Source organism: Microtus ochrogaster, unplaced genomic scaffold (assembly GCF_000317375.1).
Source record: "Microtus ochrogaster isolate Prairie Vole_2 unplaced genomic scaffold, MicOch1.0 UNK31, whole genome shotgun sequence".
Lineage (NCBI taxonomy): Eukaryota > Metazoa > Chordata > Mammalia > Rodentia > Cricetidae > Microtus > Microtus ochrogaster.
In genome coordinates, this window is record NW_004949129.1 from 2,912,036 (window position 1) to 2,932,620 (window position 20,585).

The window sequence follows — 20,585 nt, forward strand, 5'->3', positions numbered from 1 at the left end:
TACACCTATCCAGACTGCACCCACAGGACGGTACTGACCATACACCTATCCAGACAGCACCCACAGGACGGTACTGACCATACACCTATCCAGACAGCACCTATAGGACGGTACTGACTATACACCTGTCCAGACAGCACCCACAGGACGGTACTCACCATCCACCTATCCAGACAGCACCCCACAGCAAAGCATCAGTCCTGGCTCAACAGACCACAGAGAGCAGAAGGAAACCTGCCTGGCACAATGACCTAAGGGCTTTGTTCTGAGCTCCCCTGCACACCTCCTGCAGTGGCTTTAAACAATTGACTGCTGGGGCTGGAGAGATGGCTCAGAGGTTGAGAGCATTGCCTGCTCTTCCAAGGGTCCTGAGTTCAATTCCCAGCAACCACATGGTGGCTCACAACCATCTGTGATGGGGTCGGGTGCCATCTTCTGGCCTGCAGGCATATACACAGACAGAATATTGTATACATAATAAATAAATAAATATTTAAAAAACAAAACAAAAAACCAAACACAATCGACTGCTGATGGCAACTCCCAACTGTACAGTGTCGGCCTGCAAGTAGGCACCAGCCCAAGCTTGAATGGCTTATAGATGGCTCAGCAACAACCCCTTCCCCAATCTGCATGTCACATGGGTAGGCCCCATGCTCCTTGCGCACTGTAGTGCAAGCGGCTCTGCCCTCAAACCTGTTCTCCACCCTCATGTCACCTTTCCCAGCTCAGTCCATCCACCCAGTTGCCTGAAACCTGGGAGTTGCCCTTGACACCCAGCTCATCAGAAATCAACTCTCCTGTTTTCAGAGTGTCATCTGTCCCCACCTGGTACCACCTGCCCGCCTCAGTGACTCCTCTCACCTAGACAACAGCAACAACCTTCCCCCCCCCCCCCCCCGGCCTTGGCCCTCCAGGAGGCTGCCCCACCACCATTTCTACAGTGAGCTTGCCTCTCCTTCGGGTAGCTCCTTGAACCAAACAGAATGTCCTGAGGTCCCATCGTGACCTCTCCAAATCATCTCCCTGCTTCCTCGGTCTGTCAAGCCACCGGGCCTTTGCCTCCCAGCGCCTGGTCTCAGGGCCCGCGCACTAGCTCGTCTTCTCCTGCAGCCTATCTTCTCTCCCCCGGCCCATTTCTTATTTATTTTATATGGACGGGGAAACTGGGGTGTGCCGTGGCATGCCAGCAAAGGTCAAAGGACAACTTGCACGACCGAGTCCTCCCTCCACCATGCAGGTCCCAGGGATGAAGCGCAGGCTCGGCAGGAAGCGCCCTCACCTGCTGGGCCAGCTAGTCATCTCACCCTGTTGTCTTCTCTGCTGTGTTAGAGACTGAACCCAGGACTTGTATGTACATGTCAGGTTAAGCCTTTTACACTGAGCCAGATTCCCCAGCCCTTAGCCCTGGCTGTCCTAGAACTCTGCTCTGGTTGTCCCAGAACTTGCTCCATAGACCAGACTGGCCTCAATCTAAGGGATCGGCCTGCCTCTGCCTCCCAAGTGCTGGACTAAAGGCGTGGGCTGCCATACCCAGATGTACTTGAATTCCTAATCTTCATGCCTCGGACTCCCAAGCGTTCAGCGTCTCTCACTTTATGTGGCTTCCTCCTTCACCTGACCCTTCCAAGTCACCAGCATCAGCGGCCTGATAAATGCCTCTGACTACGTGATGCCCTGCAGATAGCCCCGTAATCTCAGGTTCCGGCTGTGAGTTTCCTGGGTGCATGGCAAGCTGCTGGCACAGGTGCTCCAACCCCAGGGCAGGTGGAAGCCAAATGTTCATTAGCTAATATTGAGTATGCCCTGTGTCCTGATGGGGGGGGGGGGCTCCCGGGCCCTCTAGAGAGCAGGCCTGAAGCAGCCATGCCCAGCTTCCCTTAGGGTAGATCCCAATGCATGAGCCTAGTGTACCATCACAGAGCTACTGGGCCAAGAGAGTGCCAACTGGAGCAACCCTAATACTAATGTAATAAATTAGACTCCTGTTCCAAGAGAATGACCATGTTATTAGCATGAGGTGGCCCCAAGGGCCCCTTTGAAACCAAACCAGCTGGATAACCCTGAATAAGTCAAGTCTCTTCCTGGCATTAATGTCACTGCTAACAAACACTGAGAGTTAAGCGGCAAGTGTCCATGGCCATGTCCCTCAACTTTGACCCTGGCATAAGGAATAGCACAAGCAAGTGCCCATCCTCTGCCTGGCCACTGGTGGTCACTAAAGCAGGCAGAGGGTGGGAAAGAGAGGCTGGGACTACTAGCGTAGATGACATGCGGTAAGAAAACAGGACCCCAGACAGACCTAGGGTCTGCAGCTGACTCCAGAACCCTTTAGTCCCTAGGCATGGCACCAGGTAAACAAATAACACTGGGTTCTGGCCAGCAAGAGAGTGGGAGGAAGCCCCTACACTTCATAACTCATCAGTGAGCCAAAAAGCCAGTGCCTTCCCTGCTCAGAGAACACTGAAGCTGGGGCCAAGCTCCCTGGGAGAAATGTCAGTAAGATACTTCTCTACCACAGGCCCAGAGGATATTTCCACACCAGGCTCTGCGTGCACAGGCCACACAGCCCCCTGCCCCTCCCAGTTCACCCCTTCTTGGAGTGACTCCCATCTTCTGAGGTCTTTTTAGTTTCCTAGCCAGTCTCACCTACCAGATCTCACTTCCTGTCAAGATGCAGTTGTGGGGCTGGTCTTTAATGCCAGCACTGGAGAGGCAGAAGCAGATGGAGCTGACATCGACGCCAGCCTGGTCTACAGAGCAAGTTCCAGGACAGCCAGGGCTACACAGAGAAACCTTCTCTCGAAAAAACAAAAGACTACCTGGTCTTTGCCTCGCTGTACCTAAGGCCATAGGCACTTGGGCCACGTGGTAGACTGAGTTGACCTTCAGCTGGGCCTCCCTGTATGCCATACCTACATGCTTCCATTCACAGGACCTTAGCCACAGTGTGGAGGGTCATAGGGCTTCCTCTTCCCAAGTCTGGTCCTCAAGTGGCCAGAAACTGAAGCGGGTGTCCCTCCCGCCAGCCAAGTCAGGAAGTCAGGAACCTCAGCCTATTTTCTGTCATCCTTGGCCCCAGAGGCCATCGGCCAACCTTCTCCCTAAAATCTCTTACAGAGAGCCCTTGGTCCGGTCCCAGGACCTTGGTCACATAAACAACAGCAATGATGCCAACACCTAGTCTCCTGTGTCACATATCACAGGACAGGGAAGTTCTAAGGGTATCAAGCCCCCACTCCACCTTCTACCATATGCTCTGGGCTCTCCAGGCAGCCTGGCTCCCAGAACTCTCCTCTGAGCTTCCCTTCAGCCCTTAGTGAGGGAGTTTCCCCCAGGATACTCTCTTCCACCCACTCCCTCTCTACTACAGACTCCCACAGCTTCGGGTCACAGCCTCCCAGACATGCTAAACCCCACCTTGCTAAGCCTCTAAACTCCCTGTACTGATGGTGGGTGCACCTGTCATTGAGGAGCAATTAGCACTTTCTCTGTGGTCATCAACCCCAAGAGGGCAGGATGAGGCAAGCTGGCTCCCGCACCTAAGTCCCTAGAAACTCAACAGACCCTCAGAGCGGGAGGCCTTGTGTATGTGAACTCCAGTGCTCCCCGGCCTCCACTTCTGCCCTCTTGACTCATCTTACAGCTGGGGGAAGTTAAGGTGACTCCTACAGTCATCCACAGCAGCAGTGTGTAGGAATTCAAAGTCCGGCTACTTCAAAGCTTGTGCTTTCCAGGTACCGCCCTAGAGGCGTCCCTCCTATAGGTTCCATGGATTAAAAACTCAGAGAAAAACCATGCATCTGTACTAAGGGGTACGGACTTTTCCCCTCCGCATTTCATAAACAACCCACTCTAACAGCTATTTACACGGCATTATATAGAATGAGGCAGAAGTCATCTAGAGATGACTTACAGAGTATGGGAGGATTGCGTCAGCTGCATGCAGATACTAATTTGCTTTATATAAGGGACTTGAGCCTTCATGGATGTCTGGTATCCCCACGGGGGCTTCTGGAGTCATCCCCCCTAAATATCGTAGGATGCCTGTAATGGCAGTGAGGCAGAAGAACAACCCCAAGTGTCAAGCTCTGATAACTCCAGCCCCACTTCCCCCTGACTCTATCTGCAATAATAGGAATGGAGCCCAGGCCCTTCCATAGGTCAGGAAAGAGTTCTGTAAGCACAGCCCATAAGAAACACTGTGTGTGTGTGTGTGTGTGTGTGTGTGTGTGTGTGTGTGTGTGTGTGTGTCTGTGTGTGTGTGTGTTGTGACTAAGGCTTAAAACCAGGCCCTAATGCCTGCTACGCAAACATTCTACCAATAATCTATATTCCCAGCCCTTGTTTCAAAATTTATTTACTTATTTAACTTTTTGTTTTTAGAGGCAGGGTTTCTCTGTGTAGCTTTGAATGTTCTGAAACTTGATCTGTAGACCAGACTGGCCTCAAACTCAGAAATCCACCTGCCTTTGCCTCCCACATGCTGGGATTAAACACGTGCACCACCACAGCCTGGGCACATTTTATTTTGAGACAGAATTTTAATAAGTTGCCCAGGCTGTCACTGAACTTACTCTGTAGCCTAAAAAGTCATGAACTCTCTATCCTCCTGTCTCAGCCTCCCAAACAGCTTGGAGTGCAGAGCCATCTCACCTTGCCTAGTACAGAACACCCTTTGTTCAGATCATGTCTTTCAATGCCTAGCAGCCAGTTAGGAAAGGCATTAGTCAGCTTGCCTTACAGAGAGAGTCACAAGCACAAGGGAGAGAGCCTGCAGAGAAACAGGCCATGCTATCAAGAACCATCCTGCCTTCTTTTCCTCCCACTCCCCAGCCCAGGGCCCCTAGCCTGGGACTTAAGTTCAGGCCTGGCAGATCAGGGCCCCACCTTCTCTTCGGATTCTATTTGAACCCCCTGCCCACCTCCTCCCCCACTCCCACAGGCCCTTGACTCTCACCTGGATCCTGTGGTGGCTTCTAAATGGTCTTCTTACTCCAGGCATCCCTCACTAACTCACCTCAGGAAGATACATGAGCATCTGAAACCTCTAACACTGCTAAGGGTTTCAGTTGCCCTTAAGCTTCAGTTGCCCTTGAAGACCTCAAAGGGCCCTGAAAAAATGGACTTCTTTTTCCTTCTTGGGCCTCAGCATCACCCTGGCCTTGCTCCTTTACCATAAGCCTTGATGGCCATTCAGGGTCATTGAAAAATGGTTTGGTCAGAATTCCAACATAGCTTGCTTTCACAGTCAGGAGCGCCTCTCTGTTACCCTCCTTCACAGTGATTTGGTAATTCCCCTCTCTCCAAGTTCATCCTGGCAGCCATCTAACCTTGAGTCCTCAGGCTACAGCCTAAGGTAGGTTTTTTGTTTGTTTGTTTTACAGGGCAGGTATAAGAGAACCTGGAAAGTCCTGTGAGAGCCACCTTCCATGCAAGCCTGGCCCTCCTTCCCCAGGCCACCTTACCTTCCCCTTCTTGGTGAGGATCTGCTTATAATACAACCAGCCTTCTCTCCTGATGTCACTGAAGGTCGCATCTGAGAGGTCAGAGGTTGAGTGTCGCTTAGAGGGGGCATCAGCATCTTCAGAGGTGCCCCAGCTATCTAGAGACTGTAGGGAAAAAACAGAAGGCAATTTAGGGTGGCTCCCATAGTACCGGCATCTCAGGAACCCCATGGACTACACAGGCCACATAGGCCTGGCGTTTGTCTGTGCTGTACTCTGACGTACTGTGTGACCTCATGGGCCTTGCTTGTCCTCTCTGGACCATTTGTGTTGAGGTCATGAGACCTCATGAAGAAGCCAGGAAGGAGGAAAGGGTCTGATCTGCCAGCAGAATGCTTGCCTCCCCACGCTGGAAAAGCCAACACGGGCCTTCCCTCAGTTTTACAGCCTTGAAGGAATTGAGGAAACGGGAAGCCATTGTGGCAATAAGGAGTTAAGTAAACAGGGGAAGTGGGAACATCAACAAAGACCAAAGTAGTGATGGGACAGGTAGTCAAGCCCACCAGGAGTTAAACAGGAAGTGATGGTGTCAACAGGAATCCAGCCTCAGAGCTGGCACATCCAGGGAGAGTTCAGTAAGCTGAGGAAGTGATAAAGAGGAGCCAGGCGGCCATGGCCGTGTCTTTAAGGTGATAAAAGACATGTGCATGATGCACGCGAGGAAAGTGCACAGAGAGACAGACAGGAAGCAGCAGCTGTGAGGAATGATTCAGAGCAAGTCTCAGGGGGCCCTACAGAAGTACAACTGTGGCACAGGGTTCCTAGCACTCAGGAGGCTAAGGCAGAAGGTCACAAGCTGGAGGCCAGGCTGGACTCAAACCCTGTCTTCAAGGTCTACCAAGACCCTGTCCTAGGAAGACCAAGGGCTGGAGAGACGGCTCCGTGGTTAAGAGCACTGGCTCAAATGCACACACGTTTTGCTGGCTTACCCCATCGGTGAAGAAGCTCCGCAGCATCCGTAGGCTGGGGACCCGGTTGGGAAGGCGCCTGGGAAGCAAAGACCCAAGATGAGGACTGTGGGTGGCCCTCATTCTCATCACCCACCCAAACCCATGGCCCAACCTAAGAGAACAGAAACTACCCCACCCCAGACAGGCAGGGCCTCACCGGAGCACTCGGCCCTCATCCCGGAAGGTGTTGAGTCCGTCATCACAGGACTTGGAACGCTCTGTGGTGATGGCCAGAAGATAGGAGGAGCGGCGGCCTGCCTTGATGCTGCCTGAAAAGGTGCCCATACAAGGCCTCAGGATTAGCAAGAAGCGGGTTGGGAGCTACCCTAGGAGCCCTCCCTTCAGGTTGGGGTCAGGGTGGGATCTCCCATGGGGTCCCAGAAGAAGTAAAAACCACCTGGAAGCAAACCAACATTGGGCAGAAGACCCACAGGGACCAGGCAGCAGGGGAGGGGCTGGCACAGGGTAGAGATACTCACTGCAGTCCTGGGAGTAATGGCGGCTGAGGGCAAAGGTGAAGGTTGGTGAGGATGGGCTGGTGCCCAGGACAGGGGCTGAGTTCATAGCACTGGAGACCACGGCAGAGGCAGGGACATGCTTGGCTTGGAGGTCAATGCTGGGACTGGTGGGCTCATCTGCCAGCAGAGGGAGGAAGGTGTGAAGGACACAGGCTGCTTCAATACCCGAGTCTCATCAGGCTTTGGCAAACAAGCTGCAAACCCTTCAGCTCCTTTCTGAAGGCATTTCTGGCAACATGCCCACTCCCCACGGGGCCTCGCCCACCACAGTGTGGCAGGGAAGTACCTCCTCTTAGCGGGGGCTGAGCCACCCCCTTTGGAGCAGGTCCCTAAAACACAGACAGCACTCTAGCAGACTGGTGGCTGGGGACAAGCCTTGTGTTGTCCCCGTAGACAGGAACACCTGACAGTGGCTAGGCGAGAATGTACTGAAACAGGGTTGTATCCCCACTGCAGGCTGCTGACGGCTTCACACCATCCTGTCTGAACTTCTTCTTCAATTCCCAGGCCTGCTCAGCTCCAAACTCAGTCCCAGGTCTTAGGCCCATCATCACCATCTTACACTCCAGGCTTTCTCTAAAGCCCCCAGCCCAGCCCAGCCTGCACCCTCACAGCCCTAACCCTTTTCTTATTCTTTCTGCACTCCCAAGCCAGAGAGCTGGGGATCACCCTCGCCTCGCTGCCTTCTCCCCCTCCCACTCTACAGACAGCCACCACAGCCTCCTCTGTTCTTCGGGTGAAATCCAAGCTTGGCCCTGGACAGGAAAGAACCACATGGCCCGGAAGAGCACTCTGCCTCTCTCTGCAGGCTCTACACGGTTCCATCTTTCTCTTTGAACACTCTTCCTCCATCTACCTCGAATCCTTCTTAACCAATTTTTTTTTCAATATTCCCAGTGCTGACCACACCCATTTAGGCCACGGAGCCCTTCCCCATCCACAGAGCCTGTCCATGTACTTTCTGTCTGCCCATCCACTCCCCCAGGGAAGTCAGAAGTCTCGCACAGTGCCTGACGTAAGTATTTGTTGGAGAAATGTAGGACAAGTGGGAAAAACAAAGAATGAAAGACACAAAGGGTGGAAGGAAGAAGAGGAGGAAGGAAGGAAAGAGGAAAGTTAAGAACAACAAATGAATGAACAAGGGAAGGCAGAAAGGAAAGAGGAAAGATGGACGAAGGGAGGGAGGAAAGAAAAGCTGGACTGAAAGATGAATGGAAGTGGGGAGAATGGTCAAACCCAGATGATCCCATCGGCACAGCCCAGTCACGGCACAGTAGACAGGTAGTGGGGACACAAAAGGACAGAGAAGGGGATCCATAGCCAGCTGCTTGGAACACCACTCACCAATGAAGGGGATAGAAGCCAGAGAGTCTTCTGTAGTGGCCAAAGGGGCCACTTTCCTGCCTGGGCGTTCTCCTCTGGCCTCTGGCTCTGGGGACTCATCACCAAATCCAAGGTTCATCTGTCTTGCAGGGGTCAGCTGGACCTTGCGACCCGTTGGAGGCTTCTGCCTCAGGACCACCTCATCACGGTGATCCTCTGCAGGAGGTTCCAGGGTTCGGGTGCTAGGTTCTGGCCGGACGACTCTAGGTGGTTCAGAGGCCTCCGGTGGGAATGGTGCAGGAGATTGGGCCAAGTTGAAGGAGGGAAGTCCTCCAAAAGGTGAGTCCCGGAAGGAAAGCGCATGCAGGAGACCAGTCCGGCGCTGGAATGATGGGCTATAGCTCCGATACCCAATGTACCCGATATCATCCAGACCCTGCAGGCCAGATGAAGGAGGGGCCTGGGGCCCTGACAGGTCCCGAGAAGGACAAGCAGAGGTGCGGGCAGATGGACGCTGGGGAGTCCAACCACAGCGTTCAAGGCGAGGTGACACCAGTGCTCCTGGCCCCAGTGCTTCAGCAGAGCGGGTAGCCCGGCTCAGGTAATCGTCTGAGCGAGCTCGGTGCCAACCCTCCTGGCCCAGCTGGCTCAAGGCATCCTGGGAGGTGGAGCAGGGCCATGGGTGGTGGGTAGTCACATCCTCCAGCCGGTCCTGGGAGGCACTGCGGGCCCGTGGTGGCATGGCTGGGCACCGTCTCTCCCCCGCCCTGCGGGGTATTTGATTTGACAGCCAGTGTGACAGAGCCTGCTGGCACTCCAGTCTGCTGGGAAGCACCCGGCTGCCAGGCTCTGGGAAGGCACGGGGCGTCCGGGACTCTGAAGGGAGGTGGGGAAAGGCACCAGGGCTTGGGCGGGGCTGGCTCATTCCCAATAAAGAGTTGTCCAGGTGGGCACGGGTGGCAGATGGGACACAGGCCCCTGGGTCACTCCAGGCAGTAGGACTCCGGGGATCCGTGGGTAGTGCTGAGACAGGCTCAGGCACCATAGTGGCCCAGGCAGAGGCCCGGGCTGGCGGGGCATAGGTCTTCCGTGGGTAGCAGAGTGGAGGTGGTTCTGGGATGCTGCGGGCCTCTCCAGAATACGGCTCGTTGCCCTTCAGGTAGGCATCCTGGGAGTAGGCCTGGCCGGAAACAGAGGCATAGAAGCATGAGCAGACTGGACTCAGAAGAGAAATGAGACAGCCCTAAAATACCAAAGTCCTCAGCAGGGAGTGGAAGGGAGAGGATTAAGTAAGGGCATCCTGAGGAGATGAGGGTATGCTCCAGGAGAGTCCTGAGGAAGGACAAAGAAATAAGAATATCTCTCTCTTTCTCTGTCTCTCTGTCTCTCTCTCTCTCTCAAGAAATAGTCAGATTTCTCTAAGACTTATAACAAGGACAGCCTTTAGCCACAAACATTCCAGCATCTGCTCGCTAGGGTCCTCCCCCATCCTGTCCTCCACCGCCTACTGTTCCTTTATGCCCAGCGATGCCCACAGCCTCTGGAGTGCTGGGGAAATGGACAGAAAACTGGAGGTGGAAGAAAACAGTAGAAAGCTGGCTAAGGGGTGTGTCCAAGGAGAGGTGGTCTGAGGGTGGGCAGAGGCTGGAAGAGCCCACTGCCCCTTCAATATAGGGTGGTGTAAGCCAGGGCCCAGGGCTTGAGTCTTAGGGTGAAGAACATGACCATCTCTTGCTCCCCAGAAGCAGGCTTAGAGAAGGGGCTGGACGGACTAAGGGGCCTTGGGCCACCTCGGGCCACCCCTAGGCCTGGAATTTGGCACTGGCTGCTAAAGCTGACGCTGCATTGCTGAGGAGTGACAGGGCTGGCGCCTAGGCTCAGCCAAATAAGGAGGCAGCCCCCCAGGGACAGCAGTCTTGTGTCCCTGACCCAGTCCAGCACTAGATGAGCTGAGGGGGCTGTCTCAGGATGTAGAAGCAAAGGGTGGGAGGGTGAGCCAAACACACACACATACTACACATCACAGACAAGATACACACCCTAACACACGCAGCACACACAATGAGATACACAAATAACTACCCCTCCAGTCCCAAACACAAACATCATGTGACAAGGACCAGCTAACCACACCCCCGAACACTCGGCCCCTCCAGCCTGGCATACTGGGCCAGCAACACATACCTCTCCCTCCTGCCATCCCGCTGGCTCCCGGAGCTCCCAGCATCACGGTGGCGGAGGCAGCATCCCGCCAACCCGTGTCTGCTACCCTGCTGCCTCCCACCACAGCCCCTGCCCTGCTGGTTTGGGTCCCTCAGTCCCCTCAGTTAGCTCTCCCTGAAGCTCCCCCTCTCCACCACCCGGCTCTCTGTCGGCTGCCTGGCGGTAGGAGGAGGGAGGATGGGTGTGGAGGGGACTTGCCGCGTCGGTGGTGGCGTCAGCAACTGCCGCCGCCCGATTGGCCTCCAGCCTTGGCTCCCAACCACAGGAATGCCTGGGCCCCACCCTCCGGCTGCCTGGAGATGGTAGGGTAGTGGAAGCTCCCAGATGTTGACATCTGGGGCTGGCAGCCCACTTGGGTTTAGGTCTGGCAGGATTCAAGGCTGCTGCCCTTGCCACCCCTTTGATCTGAGAGCTGGACTGAGCCAGGGTACCCCAGGGTCATGTCCTGCTACTCTCTCATAATGGCCTTGCCTCAAGTCTGGCATACAGGCAAACTCTTTAAGACCTGGGGTAAGCCATCCCCTCCAGTCTTTCCTCTTCATCTCCAGGAAGACCAATGGGACATTTGAGGTCAGGAATGGAGGTTCCCATGGAGGCATCATGCCAAGTGTGGCCCTGTCATTACAGTGACACAGCTACAGCCAAAGCCAGCACAGCAGCTACGAGCTTCTGGGGCTTGGCCCTCAGCCATCCTCTGAGGGGCAGTGACCTAAGGAGCAAGCAAGCTGGCATCTGGGTAGGATTCATCAGACCAAGAACAGGACACGAGGCAAAGGGGAGGGTGTTCCAGGCTCCAGACACAGGGCTTTGGGTTTGTTTCACACAATACATGTGTGGCACCCTCCACATCATGTTCTGAGCGTGCTGAGGCGCTGGGGGTGATGGGTTCAGAGTTTAGATCCCCATGGGCCTGAACTTAGGATCCTGCGATATCACTAAGCACAGGTACCTGAGAAGGGCTGCCGCACACTGAGGCAGCTGCGGGCAGCACTGCAATAACACGCCAGTGTGTGTCTACATTACGGCACCTCAGAATCCAGATGTGTGCGGTGTTTGTGTTACAAGCCCAAGGTGCAAGTCAGACTGCTGTGAGATCTTGCCGTGTGCTACACTGGCACAGAGGGGGAACCATGGTGACACTGAGACAGAGGGCCTGTTTGCCTGGGCCTGCAATGCGTGTGCGTCTTACATGGCGCTGAGTCATACCGTGCTGTGGATGAGTGTCCTGCTCTGTATGAAGCAGTGTCTGTGACTGTGGGATGTGCTGAAGAGTGCTCTTTGGTGTGTGCATCTGCAGAGCCGTGCTCGTTCAGGCCAAGTGGGCAGGGGGTACAGGGAGCAGGCACCTCTCACAGGAGCAAACAAGAACATGCCAGGCTGGCAGGGCCCGCTGAGCCACCCTCTCAGATACCCTGGCAGGAATCCTGCCTACCAAGGCCAGTACCTCCTGTCTCCCTAGCACAGAGCAGCCCTGAGTGAAGCAACAAGCGGCCGCAGCCCAGGGATGGGCCTGGAAACCCCAGTTGAGCAATGTCAGGCTATTTCCTTCTCTTCTCTCCCACTGGGGCCCTCCATGCAGACAGAGGGACTCACCAGCTGGAGGATGTCCTCATCCTTGGGCATGATGGAGAGCTCCAGGGTGTCATCACTGCAGAGACAAGAGAGAGTCAGCCCGGAGGCAGCGGGGTCCGGGGGAGAGGGATCCAACTGCAGGGCCCAGGTTGGGGAAGGAAGAAGGTCGGCAGCTCACCTGTTCTGGATCAGACCTATGACTTGGGAGTATGTCTTCCCAATGACGCTCTCCCCATTCACCTTCACCAGCCGGTCTCCTAGGGACAAGGGATGGGACCACATGTCAGAGTCCAAAGCAGGGGGGGAGGCTACCCCTGGACCAAGCATGAATGACAGTGAGAGGAGAGGAACTTCCTCGGTGGTGTCTAGGTTCAAGAACCCCAACACAGTGAGAAGGAAAGGGAGGGAGCCCCAGAGGAGTGGGCAGGCTTACCTGTGCGAAGCCCTGCCCTATGGGCGGGGCCACCATCCTTCACATTCTTCACAAAGATGGTGTCCATAGGCTCCAGGCGGTGCCGGGGGGAGGGTCCTGGTGGGCATCAGCCAGGTTAGCTGGGCGTGGCTGCTGAAGGCCACACCCATGTATAGCTATACATACAGGGGACACACTCAGAGGATGACCACACACAGACACAAGCATGCAATGACCGCGCTTCCATAGGACCTATGCCCACAGCCACACAAGGTCCCACAGCAGGAGAAGGACACCACCAAGGACACATAAAGAGCTGCCCACAGCCATGAGCTGAGCCCCTCTTCTGTACTAGAAGCCACACCACACAATATGTACACACAGCCCTTGCCCTTCTAGAGTTCTCTGTTACACAGATGTAACAAACAATGCATAAGACACAGGGAAGGGCTCCATACAGGAGGTCCCCTATGGGGCTGACAAGATGGCTCAGGGAAAGGCATCTGCATGGTCTGAATTCAGTCCCTGAAACCCACATAAAGGTGGAAGCAGAGAGCTAACGCCACCAAGTCACCCTCTCATCTCCACACACCAATCACGGTACAAGCGTACTCCGGCATTATCCCGGGCACACACACTCATAATCCTCAAAAAGAGGCCCTAATCTGGACTGGAGAGGTGGGTCAGAGGGTAAGAGCACGGGCTGCTCTGGTATGGGGTCTGGGTTTGGTTCCCAGCACACATGTGGCATGGCAGTTCACAACTGCTTGTGACTCGTGTTCCAGGGCATCTGGTGCCCTCATCTAACATGCTTGGGCTCCTGCACATATATGGTGCACAAAGAGACATATACCCAGGCACATACAAACATAAAATACTCTTTTAAATGCACTTGACTTTTTAAAATTTGAATTCTTTTTAAAAAGGTACAAGCTTGGTGAGGCCTCACATGTATGGAGAGAGGACGTATCACAGGACCAGAGAGAAACCCAATATTCTCCCACTCTTCTTCCTCCTCCTGGGTCAAGGGCTCCAGGCAGAATTATGAGAACCCTGGGATGCTGGGATGAGCACAGGATGGATACTAACTCCATCACTTGCCAACAAGACTCCATCACTGGAACCTGTGCTAGGACAGTGGGCTCCTTCTCCTCCAGTGGCATGGGGACTCAGGAGGATCATGTCCCCGCGGCTGCCCACAGGCAGAGGCAGGGCAGGAGAGCTGCCTGTCTGGGAAGGTCTGCTTTAACATTTGGGAAGCTCGAGAGCCAGCAAAGGACTCTTTTTTTTTTTTTAAATATTTATTTATTTATTATATATACAATATTCTGTCTGTGAGTATGCCTGCAGGCCAGAAGAGGGCACCAGACCTCATTACAGATGGTTGTGAGCCACCATGTGGTTGCTGGAAATTGAACTCAGGACCTTTGAAAGAGCAGGCAATGCTCTTAACCACTGAGCCACCTCTCCAGCCCCAAGCAAAGGACTCTTAAGATAGGAAAAGTGGGCCAGGCAGTGGAGACACCCTCTTTTAATCCCAACAATTGGGAGGCAGAGGCAGGCCAATCTCTCTGAATTCAAGGCCAGCCTAGTCTACCAGAGTGAGTCCAGAACAGCCAAGGCTACACAGAAAAACTCTGATTCAAAAAACAAACAAAAAGATAGCAAAGGTAACAGTAAGGCAAGTTAGGCTCACACTGAAGACATGCCTTAGGGTCTCACTATTCCTTTCACGACCTCACTGTCCATTGTCTCCACCCACAAGATGAACCTATGCTCAGTACACCCCAACCCTGATGCGCAGATCCTGCAGCCTTAACCTAGACTTTGTTCTGGGAGAAAGTAGAGGGAGGGTAGGACCAGATGGGGATCTGTCACTCAGAGTACTCAGTATCAGATGGCTATGGGAGGGACAGGCCCATAGGAAGACAACCATGAGAGGGGGAAATGGGGAGGAGAACAGAGAGTGAGGAGGAGATGCCTGGAGCTAGCCTAGCCAGGAACCAAGAGGAGAAAGATTAGAGGTGTGGACAAGAAGAGGGTGGGGGCCGGGCGGTGGTGGCGCACACCTTTAATCCCAGCACTTGGGAGGCAGAGGCAGGCGGATCTCCGTGAGTTCGAGACCAGCCTGGTCTACAAGAGCTAGTTCCAGGACAGGCTCCAAAACCACAGAGAAACCCTGTCTTGGGGGGGGGGGGGAAGAGGGTGGGGCCCACTGGAGTGCAGGAGAGAAACTGAAGCCCTGCCCCACCCTGGTTCCACCCCCTTACCTCCTCCTCCTCTTCCTCCTCCTCCTCTTCCTCCTCGGCCTCCATTCTCTTCCTCCTGCAGGGAACAGAGAGATGGGTGTGGCACCTGTTCAGCCCCCAGCAGCAGCAGCATCCTGCTGAGATCCCCACTCTAACCCTTGTCACCTTCCAACCAGCCAACAGCAAGAAGACTGAGTGGTCAGAGTCCGGCTCAGAACAATGTCCACTCAGTATATACACTATTCTCAGATGTGCCAGTCCCACTGCACTAGCATCCCAGGCTTCCAAGAACATCCAGTCTACCAGGGATTCATGCCCTCTTCCCCTAGGGAGAAGGTCCCTTGTAACCCAAGGGAGGAGGTCCCCAACACACATGCAGAGGACCCAGGAGGACAAAGATAAGTAGCCTGACGAGTGTAAACAGGGCTATCTCTCTCAGAGAATGTGCTGGGAGGTCCGATTAGCAAGGGGGAGGGGTGCACACTTAGGGCTGGATATGCTGAGCCAACACCAGCAAGTGGTGAAGTCAGACTAAACCATTCTGGTCTGAAAGGAAAGAAAAAGAGGCCAGGAAAGGTTTTTGATAAGCAGAAGTGGGTGTCAGGCAAGGTGCAGGGTTCTTGAAGCTACCTACAGGGGTGAGGGGGAGCTGCTAGGAGGGCCAGGGGTCCATCCCGGTGAGGGTACTGGTTATTGGCGGCCCAGTCAGGTCAAGGTGCACCAGGAAGGTTGCTGGGCGCTGCTGGATTTCCAGTGAGTGCATGCCCACTGATGGCGCTGACAGCATGGGCAGCGGGTGGCAGAGGCAAACAGGTGCATCTGGACAGCTAAGCTCACTGCAGGCTCCCTCCTACTGCCTCAGGATGAGAACATCTCTCAGTCCAGGGCAGGTTTTAGAAAGGGAGGGAGCAATCCTGGCTTGTCTTGCCCCAGAGTTGGCCAGTGACCCATGAGAAAGCGAGCCCAACACGCGAGAGCACAGCCTCTGTCACTGCCACAGTGTCCTAAGAGAAGGTGGCAGGAGCTAGAAAGAAGGAAGAGTAGGACCAGGGGTTCCAGGAGTGAAGGGGCTGGTGCCCTTGGTCATCCGAGGCTTAGGCATAGCCATAGCCAATGACAGTGATGATCCTAGTATCAAAGATTCATATACATATGAAAGCCACACAGCATGCGTCAGACCTACACACTCACCACAGCCTGCAGACACTACCCACACCCATGCCAGCAGGCATACGAGGTGCAGAGACATGCAGGGAAACCTAATGCTTTGGTTGTGTGGCAGGTGGGGTCAAGGTACCCAAGCAATAATTCCCCAGCAGTTGTGCAGGCTGATCCAGCCCTGGGGGAAGGAGAGAGAGGGGTTCACGGACTCTACTAGAAATTTCTCTCCTCTGCAGGCAGGGAGGCTGGGAGCCCCACTGCTGCCTAGTTACCCTCCTGTCTTCCACACCCTTTGTTTTCAGGGACTCTCTTTCCAGTTGGTGGCCTTGTGAGAAGTTCTGGCTCTATGATTCAGAGTCTGAGGCATCTGTATTAGGGATGGAAAAGCTCTTAGGGGTCAAGGCAAAGCAGCCTTCAGGAGAAACTGAGTCACAGAGTGGTGAGATGGCTCTAAATCCACAGTGACCAAATCCACAACAACACAGGATTGAGTTAGGACTAAGACCCGGGGGCCCTTGGACCCCTCCCCCAGGACTCTTTCCAGCAAATAAGGGGGGGGGGTCCCTGAAGAGATGACCCAGGTCAAGACCAGTGGACAAGTGAACAAGGAGCCCATTACCCAAAATGATCATTCCCTTTTCCAGAGACAGTGTGTGTGTGTGTGTGTGTGTATCTGTGTGTGTGTGTGTGTATCTGTGTGTGTGTGTGTGTCTGTGTGTCACACAGACACATGCAGCTCTGCACATACTGACTTCTCACCTCTGCACCCCCTGGTAAGACCCAGTCCAGAAAAGTTAGGGAGTTTGTTCACAGTCACGGAGCAAGGGTCTTAGGCTCAGCGAACACTGAGTACTGCCTCCTTAAAGCTCCCCTCTTACTGTGGCTCTGAATGAGCCAGGCCGGACCCGCAGGGACTCCTCTGACAGACAGGTAGCTAGGATAGGCCAACTAGCTCTTCTCTCCCATGGAGCTCCCCCTCCCACATAGCGGCCAGGCACTGGCAAGCTGAGGTACCTTCAGGCTGCAGTGTACGGCTGACTCGGGTGGATACACAATGAAGTGACGCAGGGTGAAACCAAAGCCATCCTGGAGGTTTTTGCGCAGCAGCAGTGTCCTCGGCCCCTGCCAGGGGAGGGGGCGTCCAGAAGAGCACCCATCTCGTGGGCCCAGTGGAAGCTACAGGAGCAAAGGGAAACAGATGAATGAGCATCGTGTAGCCTATGCTCACAGCTCTGCACCTGCCGCCAGCTGCCCAGAGCCTAGGACCTGACAGGACCACTAACATCCACAGCCACAAGGGCCCAGGTACCTTCGGGGTCCTGACCCCTTCACCGTTCCCCTCCTCTCTCACTCTTCAAAGCCTGACAGCTTCCTCCCTCTGAGCTTTCCCTTCAGTCTCCTCACGGCACCATTGCCTCCCTGGAAATTGAGCCAGGACCACTTACTGTGTGCCAGGCACTGTACACACAGTTTTTCTGCACAGGAACTTGTACAACTTGCACATCCCCACACATACATCGACATGCATGAATACACTCGCACGCACAACCTATGTAGACAGAACATAACATAACACAGGAACACAAACAAATATGTACACATAAGCCAGACAGTGGTGGCACATGCCTGTAACCCTAGCACTCAGGAGGCAGAAGCAGGTGGATCTCTGAGTTCAAGGCCAGCCTCGTCTACAGAGTGAGTTCCAGGACAGCCAAGGCTACATAGAGAAACTAACTGCGGCCAAATAAATAAATAAATAAATAAATAAATAAATAAATAAAGTAAAAACAGCAGATGTGCACACGGGCAGACTCACAGAACCATGCAGGTACACTGGCAGGGCACAGGTATATAAACCAGTCTTGTATCCACACAGCGCAGAGAGAGCCACATGTCTGCATGCACTGGCACACACATATACTCTTCAACAGCATAGGATCAAAAGCTCCAACTGCACATCAGGCACTAAAGGGACTTGCTGACGTTGCAAAGCTCAGCCCAAAGGCCAGGTTGGTTCACCAGGAAGGCCTGCCAGAATGCTTGGGATTCCCCTAGATGACAGGGCAGGTCATCCAAAGAAAAGAGTTGAGAGGGCCCATCTAGGACCACATCTGGGGCAGGAGGCAAGGGGTGACGGAGAGAGAAGACTGTCTTGAATATCTCTGGACACTGAGATAAACAGCAGTAACAAGTATGAGATGAATCGTATATGCAGAGAGGCTGACAGAAAAGACGGGTCCCAGGGGGACAGGCCGTAAGAAAAGCAAGAAGCCTTCAACAAAGCCCCAAATCCCCACAGCCACTGGGCAGCCCGAGCTAGCTAGCACTTGCCTCCGCCCTCAGGAAGCTGCCCTTCTGCTAGCTAAGAGACCCGTCTGGGAAACTGTCCACCCTGGTCTACAGAGGGAGAGAGAGCATGTGATGTGCACAGCCAGGAGGCTTAGCTGCCATCAAGCAGGTTTAGGGGAAAGAGCAGAGTCTCGAATCTCAATAAATAAAAGGAAAACGAGACAGATACAATAGGTCTGCGGACTGGAGTCTCGGGGAACAGCCAGGTGGAGAACACAAATCAGCTAAATAAGGGCCCCGAAAAGGAGACATTCCATAGCCTGAAAAAAACAGGTTAGGTCCTGAACTCTCCACCCCCAGAAGGGTCCAAGCAAGACCCAGACTACTCCCGGTCCCAGTCCTTAGCAGGGACCCAATGATGTCCCCTCAGTTCCTGTCCCTGTGGTTACCCTGGCCTCTCCTAGAGCCCTACATTCACATTCACGGGGTCCCAGGAACCTGAAGAACATTCATGGAAATTCCTTGAGCTTCGAACACACCCCTCCCTGATTTCCCTGATATGGAAAGATGATCTCATGGGTCCCCAGTGCCTCTCCCACAGAAACCCCTGCTCCCCCACTAGTGTGGGCTGCCCTCCTTCGCACTCCCACCCAGGCTCAGAGCTGAGGGTGTTTGCAGGGCCCATTGTTTTGCTGGTGCCCTGGATTAAGGTTTAAGCCACCAGCTGCCCCAGTGATGAGAAGCGCTGGGACAGGTCTCCACATGTTCCCCTCCCCTCCCCCTACACACACATCCTGCCTAGAGCTGCCAGCTGCCTGGGGGTGCCACTCCCTGAGGGGACCTGCTTGTAATCCAGGACAGTGGGTATGCCTTCCTCCCACTGGTCTCTCCTCATCCCAGGACAACAGCTCCCCCTTCTTACTTATCTAGGCCTCTCCACTCGCTCTCTTCTTTCCAGGCCCTGTCTCCCACTCCTTCCAATTCAATTAGTCTCTTGAGAACGTCAGTCACCCCACCACCACCATATCCCTAGCAGAGGAGACTCCACAGATGCAGTCAGGGCTGGCTGCTCCCCTGTGGGAAGCTCTTTCAGACTCAGCCTCACGCTAACCTTACATGCAGGTGTCTGCTTCTCCCCTCTGACCTGGGACAACACTGAGTCTAGCTCTCCTCTTGAGGGCTTGAGGGCAGGAGAGGTATAAGGTACAGAAACAGACAAGCATTGAGAACTAGAGGGGCAGTGAAGTGCACCTCTGCTCCCTGACACAGGCACACAGACAGGGGACAGAGAGGTGCCTCAGCATCGTTAATTAAGCCCTCCTGACTGGAATCTATTTGTAAACACTCTCACCCTCTTGTCTGAAAACAAAGAGACATCCAAAAACATCAGCTGTGGTTAAAGAAGGGCCAACAGCCCAGGGAACACATCAGGCAGAAAGGGACACTCGATGGATTGGCTACATCTGTATGACACCCCCTCATCTCACCCCAGCATAAAGAGGTCATAGCAGAGAACACTGTACTGAGACTGGGCACGGCGCCCACTGTGACTCACGCCTACCAGCCCGGCAGATCCCCGAACATCAGAAACACTGCCCCCAGCCGGTCCATTGCCGGCCCTGGGAATCACCAAATGCTTGCTGGGGGGCCATTCTGCCACCTCAACTTCCTCTGGCCACTAAGAAACCCTTATTGCCTCTGTGTCAGCCCCTGCTGATAGGAAAGAAGATAGGAGAACAGAGTGGAGTCCACTGTTAGGGTTAGTGACCCAGTGCCTAGCTCTCACTGGGTCTCTGCCAGCCTAGATTCCTAGATATGCTAGCCAGCGACTCCTCCAGTCATCAGCTCCCTTTCCACCCTTCCACTGCCTGTTAACTAGGAGGGCTGAGTCCACAGGTGCCATTACCCAGACTCCAGGTTCCATCCAGAGCCCTTGGGAAAGCTCCCACGCAAACGCTGCCACCTCACCCTTACTCTCACCTAACTCACACACACACATACACCACTTGCAAGGATGTCGTCTGGGAATGCAGGATGCTCTCAGCTCGAAAGTGGGTAACCCTAGCACCCACAGTCTTTGACATCCAGCTCCCGCCCGGCTCCAAAGCTGTTGCTCACCCAGGCCGGACGCAGCCCGAGTGCTCGGCGGTCGCTGTGGCTCAGACAGGGCAGCCAGAGGCAGCGCGGCTCCGGGGCGCTGCAGTCCACACCGACGGCGCGCTCCCAGCGCCAGCCCCCGACGCCCGCACGCTCCACGCGCCACACGGCGCTGCCCAGTAGCGCGGCCTGCGGGGACCCCCGAGCGCGGCCACCGTCGTGGCCCCAGCGCGCACCGGGCCTGGCCTCTGGAGCGGGACATGCCGTGCGGGACTCCGCGGCTC

General features: G+C 54.6%; 1 protein-coding gene across 8 annotated transcripts in view; it reads right to left on the bottom strand.

Moving 5' to 3' along the window:
* The window catches only part of Arhgap23 (Rho GTPase activating protein 23), a 93,101-nt gene that overhangs the window by 34,505 nt on the left and 38,011 nt on the right, over window positions 1-20,585 (bottom strand). For 6 of the 8 annotated variants that reach the window (XM_026789891.1, XM_026789890.1, XM_005368322.2 and 3 more), the window contains exons 2-11: window positions 16,930-17,091; window positions 14,776-14,830; window positions 12,527-12,622; window positions 12,272-12,350; window positions 12,115-12,169; window positions 8,320-9,478; window positions 6,937-7,092; window positions 6,615-6,726; window positions 6,437-6,494; window positions 5,469-5,612 (exon numbers count right to left, since the gene is read on the bottom strand). In XM_026789891.1, coding sequence (XP_026645692.1) covers window positions 5,469-5,612; window positions 6,437-6,494; window positions 6,615-6,726; window positions 6,937-7,092; window positions 8,320-9,478; window positions 12,115-12,169; window positions 12,272-12,350; window positions 12,527-12,622; window positions 14,776-14,830; window positions 16,930-17,091 — 2,076 coding nt within the window. Of the gene's footprint in view, window positions 1-5,468; window positions 5,613-6,436; window positions 6,495-6,614; window positions 6,727-6,936; window positions 7,093-8,319; window positions 9,479-10,482; window positions 10,699-12,114; window positions 12,170-12,271; window positions 12,351-12,526; window positions 12,623-14,775; window positions 14,831-16,929; window positions 17,092-20,322; window positions 20,572-20,585 lie in introns of those variants that run through there. The other 2 variants (XM_005368321.3, XM_005368323.3) reach the window with 2 other exon arrangements.